Source organism: Calonectris borealis, chromosome 6 (genome assembly GCF_964195595.1).
Source record: "Calonectris borealis chromosome 6, bCalBor7.hap1.2, whole genome shotgun sequence".
Classification (NCBI taxonomy): Eukaryota; Metazoa; Chordata; class Aves; order Procellariiformes; family Procellariidae; genus Calonectris; species Calonectris borealis.
Window position 1 is genome coordinate 25,410,492 of NC_134317.1, and position 12,248 is coordinate 25,422,739.

The 12,248-nt window shown below is 57.2% G+C and overlaps 2 protein-coding genes across 2 annotated transcripts; both read left to right on the forward strand.

Moving 5' to 3' along the window:
* Window positions 1–525: 525 nt before the first annotated feature.
* On the forward strand, window positions 526–2,216 carry HOXD3 (homeobox D3). Its single transcript, XM_075153958.1, has 2 exons — window positions 526–1,021; window positions 1,465–2,216. The coding sequence occupies exons 1-2, from the start codon at window positions 526–528 to the stop codon at window positions 2,214–2,216; spliced, it is 1,248 nt and encodes a 415-aa protein (XP_075010059.1).
* An 8,797-nt stretch (window positions 2,217–11,013) lies between these two features.
* Window positions 11,014–11,867, forward strand: HOXD1 (homeobox D1). The gene is made up of 2 exons (XM_075153961.1): window positions 11,014–11,458; window positions 11,596–11,867. Exons 1-2 carry the CDS (start codon window positions 11,014–11,016, stop codon window positions 11,865–11,867), a joined length of 717 nt encoding a protein of 238 aa, XP_075010062.1.
* The last annotated feature ends 381 nt before the right edge of the window (window positions 11,868–12,248 follow it).

Consider the following 12,248-nt stretch of genomic DNA (forward strand, 5'->3'; position numbering starts at 1 on the left):
CCCCAGCACCATCGCTCTCGGGTGGCTCCTTCCCTGCTGTCCCCCTAGTGTGTCTTCCCTAGTGTGCCTGGCTCTCTCCCTGGCGTGCCCCGTTTTGCCCTGGCTCCTGTCTGGTGACCCTGCTCCTTCCCTGGTGTCACTTGCTCCTTCCTTGGCGACCCTGGTCCTTCTCTGGTGTCTCCTGTTCTTTCCGTGATATCCCTTGCTCCTCCTCTGGTGTCCCTTGGTCCTTCTCAGGTGTTCCCTGCTTCTTCCTTGATGTCTCCCGGTCCTTCCCTGGTGTCCCCTGGTCTCTTCCCCGTGCACCCGCTCCTTCCCCGCTGTCGCCCGCTCCCGCCCCGCTGCCCCGGGGCCCACCCGCCCAGCCTCAGCTGGGGGTGCCGGGGTGCGGGGCGTGCTGGGGCCGGCCCGGCCGCTCCCAGCCGGCGCCCCGCACTGAAGGTCTCTTTTGTGTCCCCGCTGTCCCCCTCCCCAGGTGGCTGCGAGTGGCCCGGGCCGACGACGTGAGGCGCGGGGCGGCGGTCAATGTTATTTGAGCGGGGGCCGCGGGCCTCGGCGATCGCAGAGCGGAGGATGCAGAAAGCCGCCTACTACGACAACGCGGGGCTCTTCGGGGGCTACAACTACAGCAAGGCCGACGCCTACCCCTACGGCGCGGCCCACCAGCCCTACGGCCAGGCCGGCCTGGACGGCGAGTACCCCGGCTCCGCCTGCTCCGTCCAGAGCTCGGCGCCCGGCCGCGCCCCGGCCCACAAGGGCAGCGAGCTGAGCGGCAGCTGCATGCGGACGGCCGGGGGCGGCCCCGGGGGCAGCCAGCCCCCGGGCATCGGCGAGCAGCAGCCCCCGGCGCTGCCGCCCTCCTCCCCGCCCAACCCTCCCCCCAGCGCACCCCCTCCGAAAAAAGCCAAGGGGGGCCCCAACTCCTCGGGCTCGGCCACCGCCACCCTCAGCAAGCAGATATTCCCCTGGATGAAGGAGTCCCGGCAGAACTCCAAGCAGAAAAGCACCTGCGCCCCCTCAGGTAGCCCGACACCCCCGCCCTGGCCCATTGCCCGCCCGGGGAGCCGGGCTGAGTCCCTCGGGCTGAGCCCCTCGGGCTGAGCCCACTGGTCCTGCGCCTTGTCCCCTACTCCTCCAGCTGCCACCGCGCCCACCCCCGCCCGGGGGTCCCAGCCCTGCGCTGCAGGTGGGGCAGGCTGGGGGCTCCCGCCCTGCTCCCCCTGCCAGCCCGGCGGCGGCAGGCGCGGCCCCGACGGGTCCCGGCAGCGCCTGGACGGGCGGCCGCTGGGGGCCCCTGGGGGGAGGCAGCGGCGGGGGGTGCGTATGCCGGGCTGGGAGGTGTGGGAGGCCGCCCCCGGGCCCCCCGCGCCCCCTCCCCGAGCGCCGGCGGAGCGGGAGGGGACGGCGGGGCTCCGGGGGGGCTTTCGGGGGGGACCAACGGCTCTTTGTGCCTTTTCCCCGCAGGAGAGAGCTGCGAGGACAAGAGCCCCCCCGGGCCGGCCTCCAAGCGGGTGCGCACAGCCTACACCAGCGCGCAGCTGGTGGAGCTGGAGAAGGAGTTTCACTTCAACCGCTACCTGTGCCGGCCGCGCCGGGTGGAGATGGCCAACCTGCTCAACCTGACCGAGCGGCAGATCAAGATCTGGTTCCAGAACCGCCGGATGAAGTACAAAAAGGACCAGAAAGCCAAAGGCATCATGCACTCCCCCGTCGGACAGTCCCCGGACCGCAGCCCCCCCTTGAGCGGCCCAAACCACGTCGGCTACTCCAGCCAGCTCCCCAGCGTCAACAGCCTCAGCTACGACGCGCCCTCGCCCACCTCCTTCGCCAAATCCCAGCAGAGCATGTACGGGCTGGCCGCCTACACGGCGCCGCTGAGCAGCTGCCTGCCGCAGCAGAAGCGCTACGCGGGCGCGGAGTACGACCCCCACCCCATGCAGAGCGGCGGCGGCGGCTTCGCCAACCCCAGCCTGCAGGGCAGCCCCGTCTACGTGGGGGGCAACTTCGTGGACTCGATGCCGGCCTCGGGCCCCATGTTCAACCTGGGGCACCTGCAGCACCCCTCCTCCGCCAGCGTGGACTACAGCTGCGCCGCCCAGATCCCCGGCGGCCACCACCACGGACCTTGCGACCCCCACCCCACCTACACGGACCTCTCCTCTCACCACACCTCTCAGGGACGGATGCAGGAGGCGCCCAAGCTCACGCATCTGTAGCGGGGCGGCGGCCGGCGGGGCCCGCGCCCCTCTCGATTACCTCACTTTTCTGACGGGACAGTGTTACTTTGCTCTCGAGTGCCAACAGTATTAGTGGATTTGTCTCCCCTAGCAGCTCCCTTCTTTCTTCCGCAGCCCCGAGTAGGTCCGTGAGCAGGAGCCTTTCTCTTAGAGCTGTGTTAAGCATGACAGTGCAATATACTGCAACCCGAGGGACTGATAAGCTTGGTGTACTTGAAGGTAAGTCTTAGAGATGCCGTAGTGTTAGCAGCGCGTCATGCTGAGGTGTTTTAGACCAGTCGTGAGCGGTGGGAACTCGCCCGCGCGTAAGCTTATTTCCGAGAAGTTAATTTATGGATTCTTCTGTAACGTAAGGATCGCATCGGACTAAATGATATGTATTTATTATTTTAAGCGAGACATTTTTGTATCACTGATTATTTATCCTCGTCTTAATGTATTTATGTGGGTATTTGTAGAGTTTCTTCACCAATACTTCGGGAGAGCGATTCAGGTCCGTGGTGACTTACATTTCACCTATTTAGTATATTCGGTCTGAGCTAGTTGAGAGAGTAGTCTTGAACAGTTGTAACAGTGGCTGGTGTTTGTAGTTTATGTAAGGATTAATTAAGACAGCAAGTCGTAAGTCATTAATAGAGTAAAACAAACTGTGACATCACGCAAAGAGGCGTTACACTTAAAAAAAAAATCGAAAGTATTTTTAAAGTATTTATTTCTAACTGGCTGGCCCCACTCGAGCGCCTCGGTGGCTTGGCTGGCAGCTGGCTCGGCCGGGTGAAGCCACCTTTAGTTGGAAGCGTGGCCGCTTTGAGGAGGCGATCTACAAAGCTTGGCCATCTTGTTTCAGATCAAATCCTGCATACAAAAACCTCGGTGAGGTTAACATTTATTTATTGACTGGGTATCTATCGCACATATTATTATTATTTCGGTGGGCTGTTTTTTTTTTTTTTTTATTACACTCTGGCTATCTGAAATAGGAAAGAAATTAGAAGCTTAGAACGCAAAAAAATTAGAAACCCTCTGATAGTGCTAATTTCATTAGGGTCTCCATAGCAATCCGCGCAGCAGCTGCCGCCTCCTTTGTTATTTATACTGTTGTCTTTATACTAACCATAAATCAATTTTTTAGACATCTTTGGAAGCCCGAGCTTTTCCTCTTGTTTTTCATAAAAATAAACTTTGAAAGAAAATTGACAATCAGATATACACAGCCGAAGGGGAGCCGCCGAGGCGGGCTGCGGGCAGCGGCCGGGCGGTGCCGCCGCGCTCCCCCCGCGGCCGGTGAGGACGGTCCCGTCCCTCTGCCCGCGGCGGAGGGGCACCGCCGCCTCCCTCCGCCACGAACGGGACAGCTAACACGGGGAAGAATAAAAATAAAAAAAAAAAAAAAGAGGAAAAAAAGAAAGGAGAAAAAGAGAAAAAAAAAGGAAGGATGCTTTGAACCCTCGTGTTTCCTCCTCTCTAGTTACACGGCTGTGTTGAATCCCTCGCTGGATTTACAGAGATACTTCTTTTGTAAACGTTGTCATTAAAGTCTCTTCCTGACGGTACATGTCGCTCCGAGAAGACTATTCTTATCTGTTTCTAAAAGTGTCGAGTTAAAGATTAATCCGAACTCCTGTATTCCCCACCAAACCGGCTGACGCGCCACTTCCCAGTTTGACAAACACTGCAGCTCCCACTCCATCCTCTAATGACATGACCTGGCATTCCTATTGTGAGAAATATTTTAACTCCTCCAATTCTGGTCAACACAGACAAGTTTTCTTTCTTTTCTTCTTTTCTTTCTCCTCCATGCTTTCTTCCTCGCCTTCTGGTATTTGTGTTTGGCTGGACAGTAACGAATCGAAATACTACTTAGGGTTTTATTTTCCCCTCTGTGCGATTTTAACAATGTCGTGCTACGTTGAGAAGTGTATCTTTTGTTAAATTTCACTTTTACCCAAGCAAATTTGGATATATGTATTGTAGATCTGTAAACAAAACAGAACAGAATAAACTACTTTGTTCGGAGACATATTTTAACCATTTTGAGCCCTAAAATTGTTTTCTGTGGAAGTTTTCACACAAATTGTTTCTTAGAAGCTCCATCCAGGAGTAAACAAAACATACAAACAACGCAAAAAATTAAGGCTAAACACCACTCGTGAATTACACTTCTATAATATTCCATAAATAGATATATATATGTTTCTATCTCCAAAACTTTCTGTAATTAATATACCCACGACTGAAATTGTCCATGTAGGTTTTTTTGTGTGTTCTTGAAAACACGACGTATTTTGCATCACCTGCTTCTATCTGCAAAACGGCAAGGCACCACCATTTCTGCAGGGCCGTCCCTGGTGTAACCCAATGTGCTTTTCCCAAGTGTTTCCCACCTTCATGCTCTGTAGGCTGTTCTTCAAACAGTGTCTGCTCTGACTTACACTATTAGTCCTTCACTAAATCTGTTAAGAAAGAAAAGGCTGTTTATAGATAGCCCTTCCCCAGATCTGAGGAAGAAGGGGGTTTCAGAGGAACCCTGACCACAAACATGGTGTTACTGAGGCACACTGCCCTGAATTATGTTCATACTGCAGAGAGACGGGGTTTGCAGACTTGGTTTCCAGTGGGGGAGGAGGAGGAACATGTGCAAGGGGGAATCTTCTTGTAAATAAATTCACTTTCTTCTGCATGACTCTGGCAGAGGCGTCTCGTTTGTAACGCGATAGAAGTCCGTGATGATAACCTAATTATTAGAAGTAACATTACTTTAGTGAGATCGCTGGCATTTTTACAATGTTTGTACAAGCATCAGCAGTCTCAAAGAGAGAGACACTTTGGCACAAGCCAGACTTTTTCTTGGCCCATCATTTAAAACCCATAAATTATAAACAACCCCCTTTCACACTCAATAGGAACTCAGCTTCTTTGCAACAGCATCTGATGTGCTGAACTCCGGTCACCCATTTAAAACACAACTCAGCGAAGGCCAGGCCTGGGGCTGATCCCAGCCTTGCCTTTCTTTGCAAATAGGAGCCATAGCACCCCTTCCCCTCCTTCCCTGCTCTCTCCATCTGCTCCAGACCCATAACAGGGTCACTGAGCCAGGGCCTCTAAAAGCCAGCAGCGCTGCAGCAGTGTTCGGGATGGGGAGCTGCCGACAGCACTGGTTGAGAGGCGTCAGGGGTGCACCGAGCTTCAGCGAGGCCATGCAGGTTCTCATGTTCAGATCAGTGGGTTATGGGTTTCCACTTGTTGGTCTGGCCCTTACAGTAACCCACCATTTAACAGGGCCGCAGCAGTTTCCCCACTGCAAAAAGGAGATGAGGCTTTGTGTTAGCTCTGTGCAGTCAGTGCAGGGCTGAGCTGCCCCTTTGCACCCTGTTTCTTTTGAGGGGGGTCCCATCCATGTCCCTCTGTCTAGGGCCTGGTGAGCAGCACCTGGGGAGGGGGATCTAGGCAGGCACAGCCAGGGGCTCCCAGGAATGCCACTGTCTTGCAGGTGCCACTTGTGTGGGGCTGGGAAAACAAAGCCAAAAGCCTCCTGCTCCATTAGCAAGCCCCCCGACATGGCTGCCACCATGGGACCATGCCTGGGTCACCCGGGGCTGCAGGCAACCTTGTCCATGGGTGAAGAGGAGGCAGCTGACTGCAACCCAGCAGGCAAGGACAGGCAGGGGGGAGGCTGGCTAAGAAAGAGGGAGCCCACCAGCACCAACTAGAAGGCCCCTGAGTTTCTTAGGGATCAGCTGGGTCATTGGAGATCCATGGCAAGAAGTCTGAAGGCAGGATCCACCACTGGGGTCTCTGCACCCCTCCAGCCCCGTGGGAAGCCCTATGAAACAGCCTGTAGGGAGGTCCAGGCACAGAAGGGACTGCTCAGCTAGGGAAAAAAGAGGGTAAAGGGGATGGGGCTGCTGGGCTACCACTGGGAGGGTGCCAACTGATAGCTGGGGAGGGAGGGAAGGAGCTGCAGGTCGCAATGACATTCTTCTACGTGCCAGCCTGCCGTGTGTGCCCAACGGCTGCACACAATGGCAGCCCGGCGAAGATGCAGCATGCTGCGCAGTGGAGAGGCCCAGGCATCCGGCACCACTGCTGCAGACCTGCCTGGGAACAAAAGCTGGAGCCAGACAGGCAGCACAAAGGGGCTGGTGCTGCCGGGGCAATTAGGGCCGCGGTGGTTGGCTGGGCACCACGTGATGTTATATATTGATGAACCAGCCACCTCTGCTTTTAAAAGGCGTGAGGTGGGCTCAACCAGAGCTCATCTGGTTGGCCGCAGCCACTTTCCAGGAACTGAGCAGCAGGTTAATCCCTGAACGGGCAACGGCTCTCCATTCCCATGTAAGCAGTGGCAGTGGGTACGCCGTGGTCCTCGCTGGGAGTGGGGTGGTGGGGGAGGGAGGGGGCTGGCTCTATTAAGGATCATCAATCACATGATGAGCACTTTTCACTCGACAGCGGGTCCTCCTACTTTTGCTCGGGCCTGAGCCAGCTGGGACTCAACTAGAAACCCCGGCCAGAGCCCAGTCCCGGAGCCCGAGAGCCATGGAGTTACGTGGCAGGATGGGACCAAGCCCCTTCAGTCACAAAGGCTGAGATGCAAAAGGGGACACAGCGAGGTGCCTGTGCCTGCACATCCCCAGGCCTCTGCAGATGCTGCTTGGGAGCAAAGGTGGGCCTTTGTTTTCACCTTCAGAGCCCAGAGCCCAGAGCTCCCTGAACTGCTCTGGGATGAATCCCAAAAAGGCTCAGCTGCAATGACCATAAGCACAAAGCTGAAAGAAATTAGCATGGGATCTGTACTAGGCAGGATGGAGGTTTTCGGGGTAAAAATACTCCTGAATGTACAATTTGAACACTTGGGTTCATTTTTTCCTTATTTGCTGATGTGCAGTTTTTCTTGCAACAGCAGAAGTTCTGGGAGAGGGTAGACAACCCCATGCTGAGTGAGGTGCATAGCCTCCATTTTTCTGCCAAGGAACCTGGGCCACCTTTTAGGATGTTTGGGAGCAAGAAGAGCTAAGCAAGGCAGAAATCTTGGCTGCAAACCCTTTGACGTCTCTGTTTTGCACACAGCAGTATGGCTTACCTTGATACCTCTGGATATCAATACGCGTAATTTTTCCTTCCTACCAAATTCACAGCCATGGGACAGGAAACAGGGCATTACATGGCGCAGAGGTCCGTGTGGAATCACTCTTATGGAGAAATCCTTACAGAAGGAGGGAGAGACTTTTTTCTTCTCTGTGTTCATGCAAAGGATCTTTGTAGTTAATCTCATGTACTGGGAGAGCAGAGGTCCCTGTCCGAGGCCTGGTGAAACTGCCCCAGGGGTCAGCCAGGAAAGGGGAGCTTGTGGCAGGGAAGTATTGATGGCAGAGGGAACCACACCTTCCTCAGGAAGAGCATGAAGTGCTCTGCCTGCGTGGAAGGGCTGTGCTTGTGCTGGAGCTGACCCTGGCTCCCCCGGAGCGGCAGGACAACTCCCCTTCTTTGCCCTGGGGTCTCTGTACATCCCTGGTTTTATTCACATTTTACAAAATAAATTCCCCAGAGCTTCTCCTCTTCTTCTTTGATAGCCTTCCTCCCAGGGGCTTTTGATGGTTTGCCTGTGTTAACAGGGCCACTGCTTAAATCCTCAGTGTTTGCTTACCTCTCTTCGGATGCCCACCCACATCCTGGCTGTCTCCACACCATGGATGTACATCCCCACGTACCGCTGAGAACCAGCTCTCCCCGGCTGGCAGTGTCGTGGCAGCAGCGGGGCAAGGACAAGACCAGTCCTTCCATATCATTTTCCTGAGGGCTGGGGAGGGATCTGTTGAATCTCCTGTGTGTTGGTTATTGTGACAAGCACAGAAGGTGGAGGCTTGCTCCAGAGAGGAAAGGCAACATGCCCCAACCTCAGAGTAGTCCCTGTGGCTCAGGGCTGCCTTTGCCTTCAACACATGTGCTGCTCAAGCAGCCTCCCCAGGGCACTGCTGGTAAGTGTCTGCACCTAAAAGGGCTTAGGGCTTTTTGGCTGGGCTTGTTCCTACATCATGTCTTAATTTCACAGTGGCTGTCTCAGGCTTTGCAGTGGCCCACATGCTTCCAGAAGTGTGGTGGCACAGGGGTTGGTGTGGTCCATTGTTCTCACAGAGGTTTCTGCCCCAGCAGCTCCCCTGGCTCGTGCCATCACTGCACTGCTTGCACAGACATCCATAAACCTCCCACCCATTCTCAAATTGCCTTTGACAGCATCATGTTCCTCCCACTCTTCTTTTTAACCCACTTTTCTTCTTCCTCCTTTGACTTCCAGGGACTCTTTCCCATTAGACCTCACGCAAAAAAACAGCTGCAGTCGCTCAACTTTGTATCACTGGGACTTAGCTATTTAAGTCTGAACACAGTGAAATTCAGGAGTGTAGAAAATTGCATGCCCCTCAAAAGCCACAACAGCAACAAGAGACGCTTTGCCTGTGTTTAGCCACTGCTTTCTGCTTTCCTCATCCTTGAACAGTCCTGCAAAAACAAACAGGTAACAAACGAGAAACTTGGTAACAGAATCCAGCTGTGTGAATAGAAAGATCATATGTTGGTGTGAACACAGACAGCTCTTCTAGCGTTTAAAACACAGCTTTAGGTGTAATTAAGCCATTTGCGTTCTGCAAACAGAAGACTCAAGTAAAGCAGCAGCCCTCCTCCGGACCCAGTGCTGTTTGCTTCACTGTGGGCAGGAGTTTTTACAGCAGGGGAGACTGAAGAGCACAGATGCTTTCCTGCGTGGACAGCCTTTCTCTGCTAAAGAGAAAGCCTGGTGTTCCCAGGCTTCTCTTTTGTCAGAAGATGAGCAAACTGCTCTGATTGCCATGGGTATGCTGAGCAAGTTTGTATCATCCAGAATTTAACCCCTCCCTCAAAATGTAGGTTTCCTGACAAGGTGTATTTGATTTAAACTGTTCTTCTAACTTATACCTGCATCACCTGCAAATGGAAATGTAGGTGATACCCCATTATTAGTGCAGCAGGGTAGCACAGCCCAGAACAGTCAACAGGTCTGTGCCTGGAGAACACCTAACTTCGCGTCTCTTCGGGCTTACAGCGACTGCTCTGTCTGTAGACTCTGAGTCCCAAGCACGTTAATCTGTAATCAGGAACCTGTATAGCCAGCCTTTACTCTGTAATAGTTGCTTTATAGCAGATGGGCTGGATGTGCTGGGGAGAAAGTGAGGCTGACAGAAGGCCACGTCACTGGTCAGATCCCATATGCAGGGAAGCGTTCCCGTGTCCTTGTGGGCTTGTGTCTGCCTGTCCCGGGGATGTGTCCTCTCAGGGCCTCTGCAGGAAGGAAAACCAGGCCTGCTCTGAACCATCAGCTGGGTGAACGGTGGGGCAGCTGGGGCTGAGCTGCAGAGCACAAGTCTCCATGGGAAAGAGTTGAGGCTGAGTCAGTGAAATGGTCTGATTGTGTCTCCCCATGGTGTCCCTTCCCTGCCACCAGCTCAGCCCTCTGAAATCTGCAAAAGACCCAGTGGAATTTTTCCTTCTCTGGGGATCCTGGTTGCCCTTGGGTGGTTGGCACCATGTCCGGTCCTCGCAAAATTTGTGGCCTCTTCCTAACCACAGTGAGCAGCACTTCGGCCAAGAGCTTGTAGAGCTCTTTGGGCTATTGAGTGGAAGACACTGGATGATGGATGAAGGCATTTCAATTTCACGCTTTTATTTAGAAATAAAATATTTTTTTTATAAGGTGCCACCCTTGCATTTCCCAGCTGAGTCCACATCCTAAGAGTTAGAAGGTTACATGTCTAATTCAAAGCAGCATGATGTAGCCCTTCTTCATGTTCCTTTTCCGTCCAGTCCCACGTCACCAAAGCCCAAGCGTGCTCTGCCCAGCGCACCATTTTGCTGTTCTGAACTGCATTGACACATGGTTATCAGTTGACGAGTTGGATGAAACCCATCATTATCCAAATCAAGCGTATGTGTAGCTCAGGCTGGATGGTCAAGCGTCACTTGGAGCCATTTAGGGAGACAATCACTTCTGGAGTCCAGGCTTCACATCCTCCAAGGTTGTTCCTGTTCCCTGCCATTCCAGAGGGATGAAAACCAAAAGAGAGAGTTGGAGGGTTTGGCTGGGCAGTGCAACTTACTGCACTCTCTGCCAGCTGCAAACGCTCAATAAACAATGCCGAATCGCCAAGGGAAAAATGAAAGCCCATTAACGGGGTGAGCCCGGGGATTCACTTTTGAGAGGCTGCAGAGCACTTATCTGATGGAGCGAGACCATTAAGTGCCGCGAGGTGCAGCAAGCCCCCCCGCCCCGGGTGCGGACAGCCTGGGGGTGTCTGCGCAGCCCGCTGCGCCCCCGGCTGCTCCCCCGGGCTGCGTGGGCTCCCGTGGGAGCCTCCGGGGGCCTGGCCGGCAGCAAGGCAAGGGGAGGGGGCAGAGCTGCCCCGGGACGGGAGCTCGGGTAGCGGGAAGAGCCGGCTCACCCACCCTCCGAACTCTCGGCAAGCGGCTCCGAAGCGCGCAGAGGCTCCGGCGAGTCCAGAGCGAGCGGCCCTGTCCCGCGAGGGGGTCCGGGAGGGCTCGGGGGGGGCTGCCCACCCACAGCCTCACGCCGGCCCTGGGCAGCCGAGTGTGGGCAGGGGAGCCGGCGGCGCCCGGGACCCCCGGTGCGGGTTCCCCCCGCGGGCTCCCATTGGCCGCGGGGCGGGACGTGCCGCCCCGCTCCCGGCCCTATATTAGGGCAATATTGCCCCGGCGGGGTGTGGGGAGCGGCGCTGCCCCGCGGGCCATGGACCTGGGGTACTTTCCGCTCGCCTTCCCGCCCGGGCTGTGCCGCGGGACCCCGCAGCCCCCCTACCCCCGGCGGGGGGACGGCGCCTTCCTGGCGCTGGGCACCGCGGGCAGCGCGGCGGCCCCCCTGCCGGCCGCCTGCGCGGGGGAGGCGGGGTACGCGGCCGCTCCCCCCGCGGCGCCGGGTCCCGGCTACCGGCCGACCCGCGGAACCGGGCCGCCGGGCTTCGCCACGTCCATCTTCCCCGGGAGCGGCCGCCCGCCGCTGCCGCCGGAGCCCGGTCGCCCCTGCCCCTGCCCCGGCGCGGGCGGCGGGGGGCTGCGGCGCCTCTCGCCCTGCCCCGGGGCTGCTCTCGCGCCCGGCTCCCCGGCCCCTGCGGCGGCCCCGGCGGCGCCCCGCACCTTCGAGTGGATGCGAGCGAAGCGGAGCCCGCCCGGGAGAAGTGAGTGGGGCGGCGGGGCGCGGGCGGGGGCTGCTCCCTTCCCGGCTCCCCTCTGCCCCCCACCTGCCCCAGCCCCGACCCCCGCCCCGCTCCCTTCCCCTGCCCCCGCTGAAGCGCGGTGTTTTTCGGCGTTGCAGGCGGCGCGGCGCCGTGCGGGGGGGAACCTCCCGCCTGCCCCGCACGCACCAGCTTCAGCACCCGGCAGCTCACGGAGCTGGAGAAGGAGTTTCACTTCAGCCGGTACCTGTCGCGGGCCCGCCGCCTCGAGGTGGCCCGCTCGCTGCGCCTCCGCGACGCCCAGGTGAAGGTCTGGTTCCAGAACCGCCGCATGAAGCAGAAGAAGCGGGAGCGGGAGGCGCTGGCCGCCCCCGCGGCCGCGCCCACGGGTGCCCCGGGCGGCCCCGCGTGAGGCCCCGCCGCCCCCCACGGAGCGGTCTGCCGGGGACGTCGGGGCTGGGCTGGAAGCTGCGGCCGGCGGGGCACCCGAGGTGTCCTTTCATGCGGGACCGCGGCGATGCAGCTCCGCTGTTTTTTCTATTGCAACTTATTTACAGTCTTATTTATGAGGATTCAGGGAAAGGTGCCAGGCCGACACGCTGCTGCTGCTCAGTTTCGGGCCGGGCCGAGGCAGCGGGCTGGCGCAGCCGGGAGTTAATGGGGACTGCCGCTCCCCCCGGGCAGAGCAGAGCACAGAGCCGCACCGCCAGCTCCCCGGGATCCGCGGGGCGGTGGGTGCACGGGGGAGCTGCCGCAAGCTCCCGACCCCTTCTTCGTTTGGCATTTAAAAAGA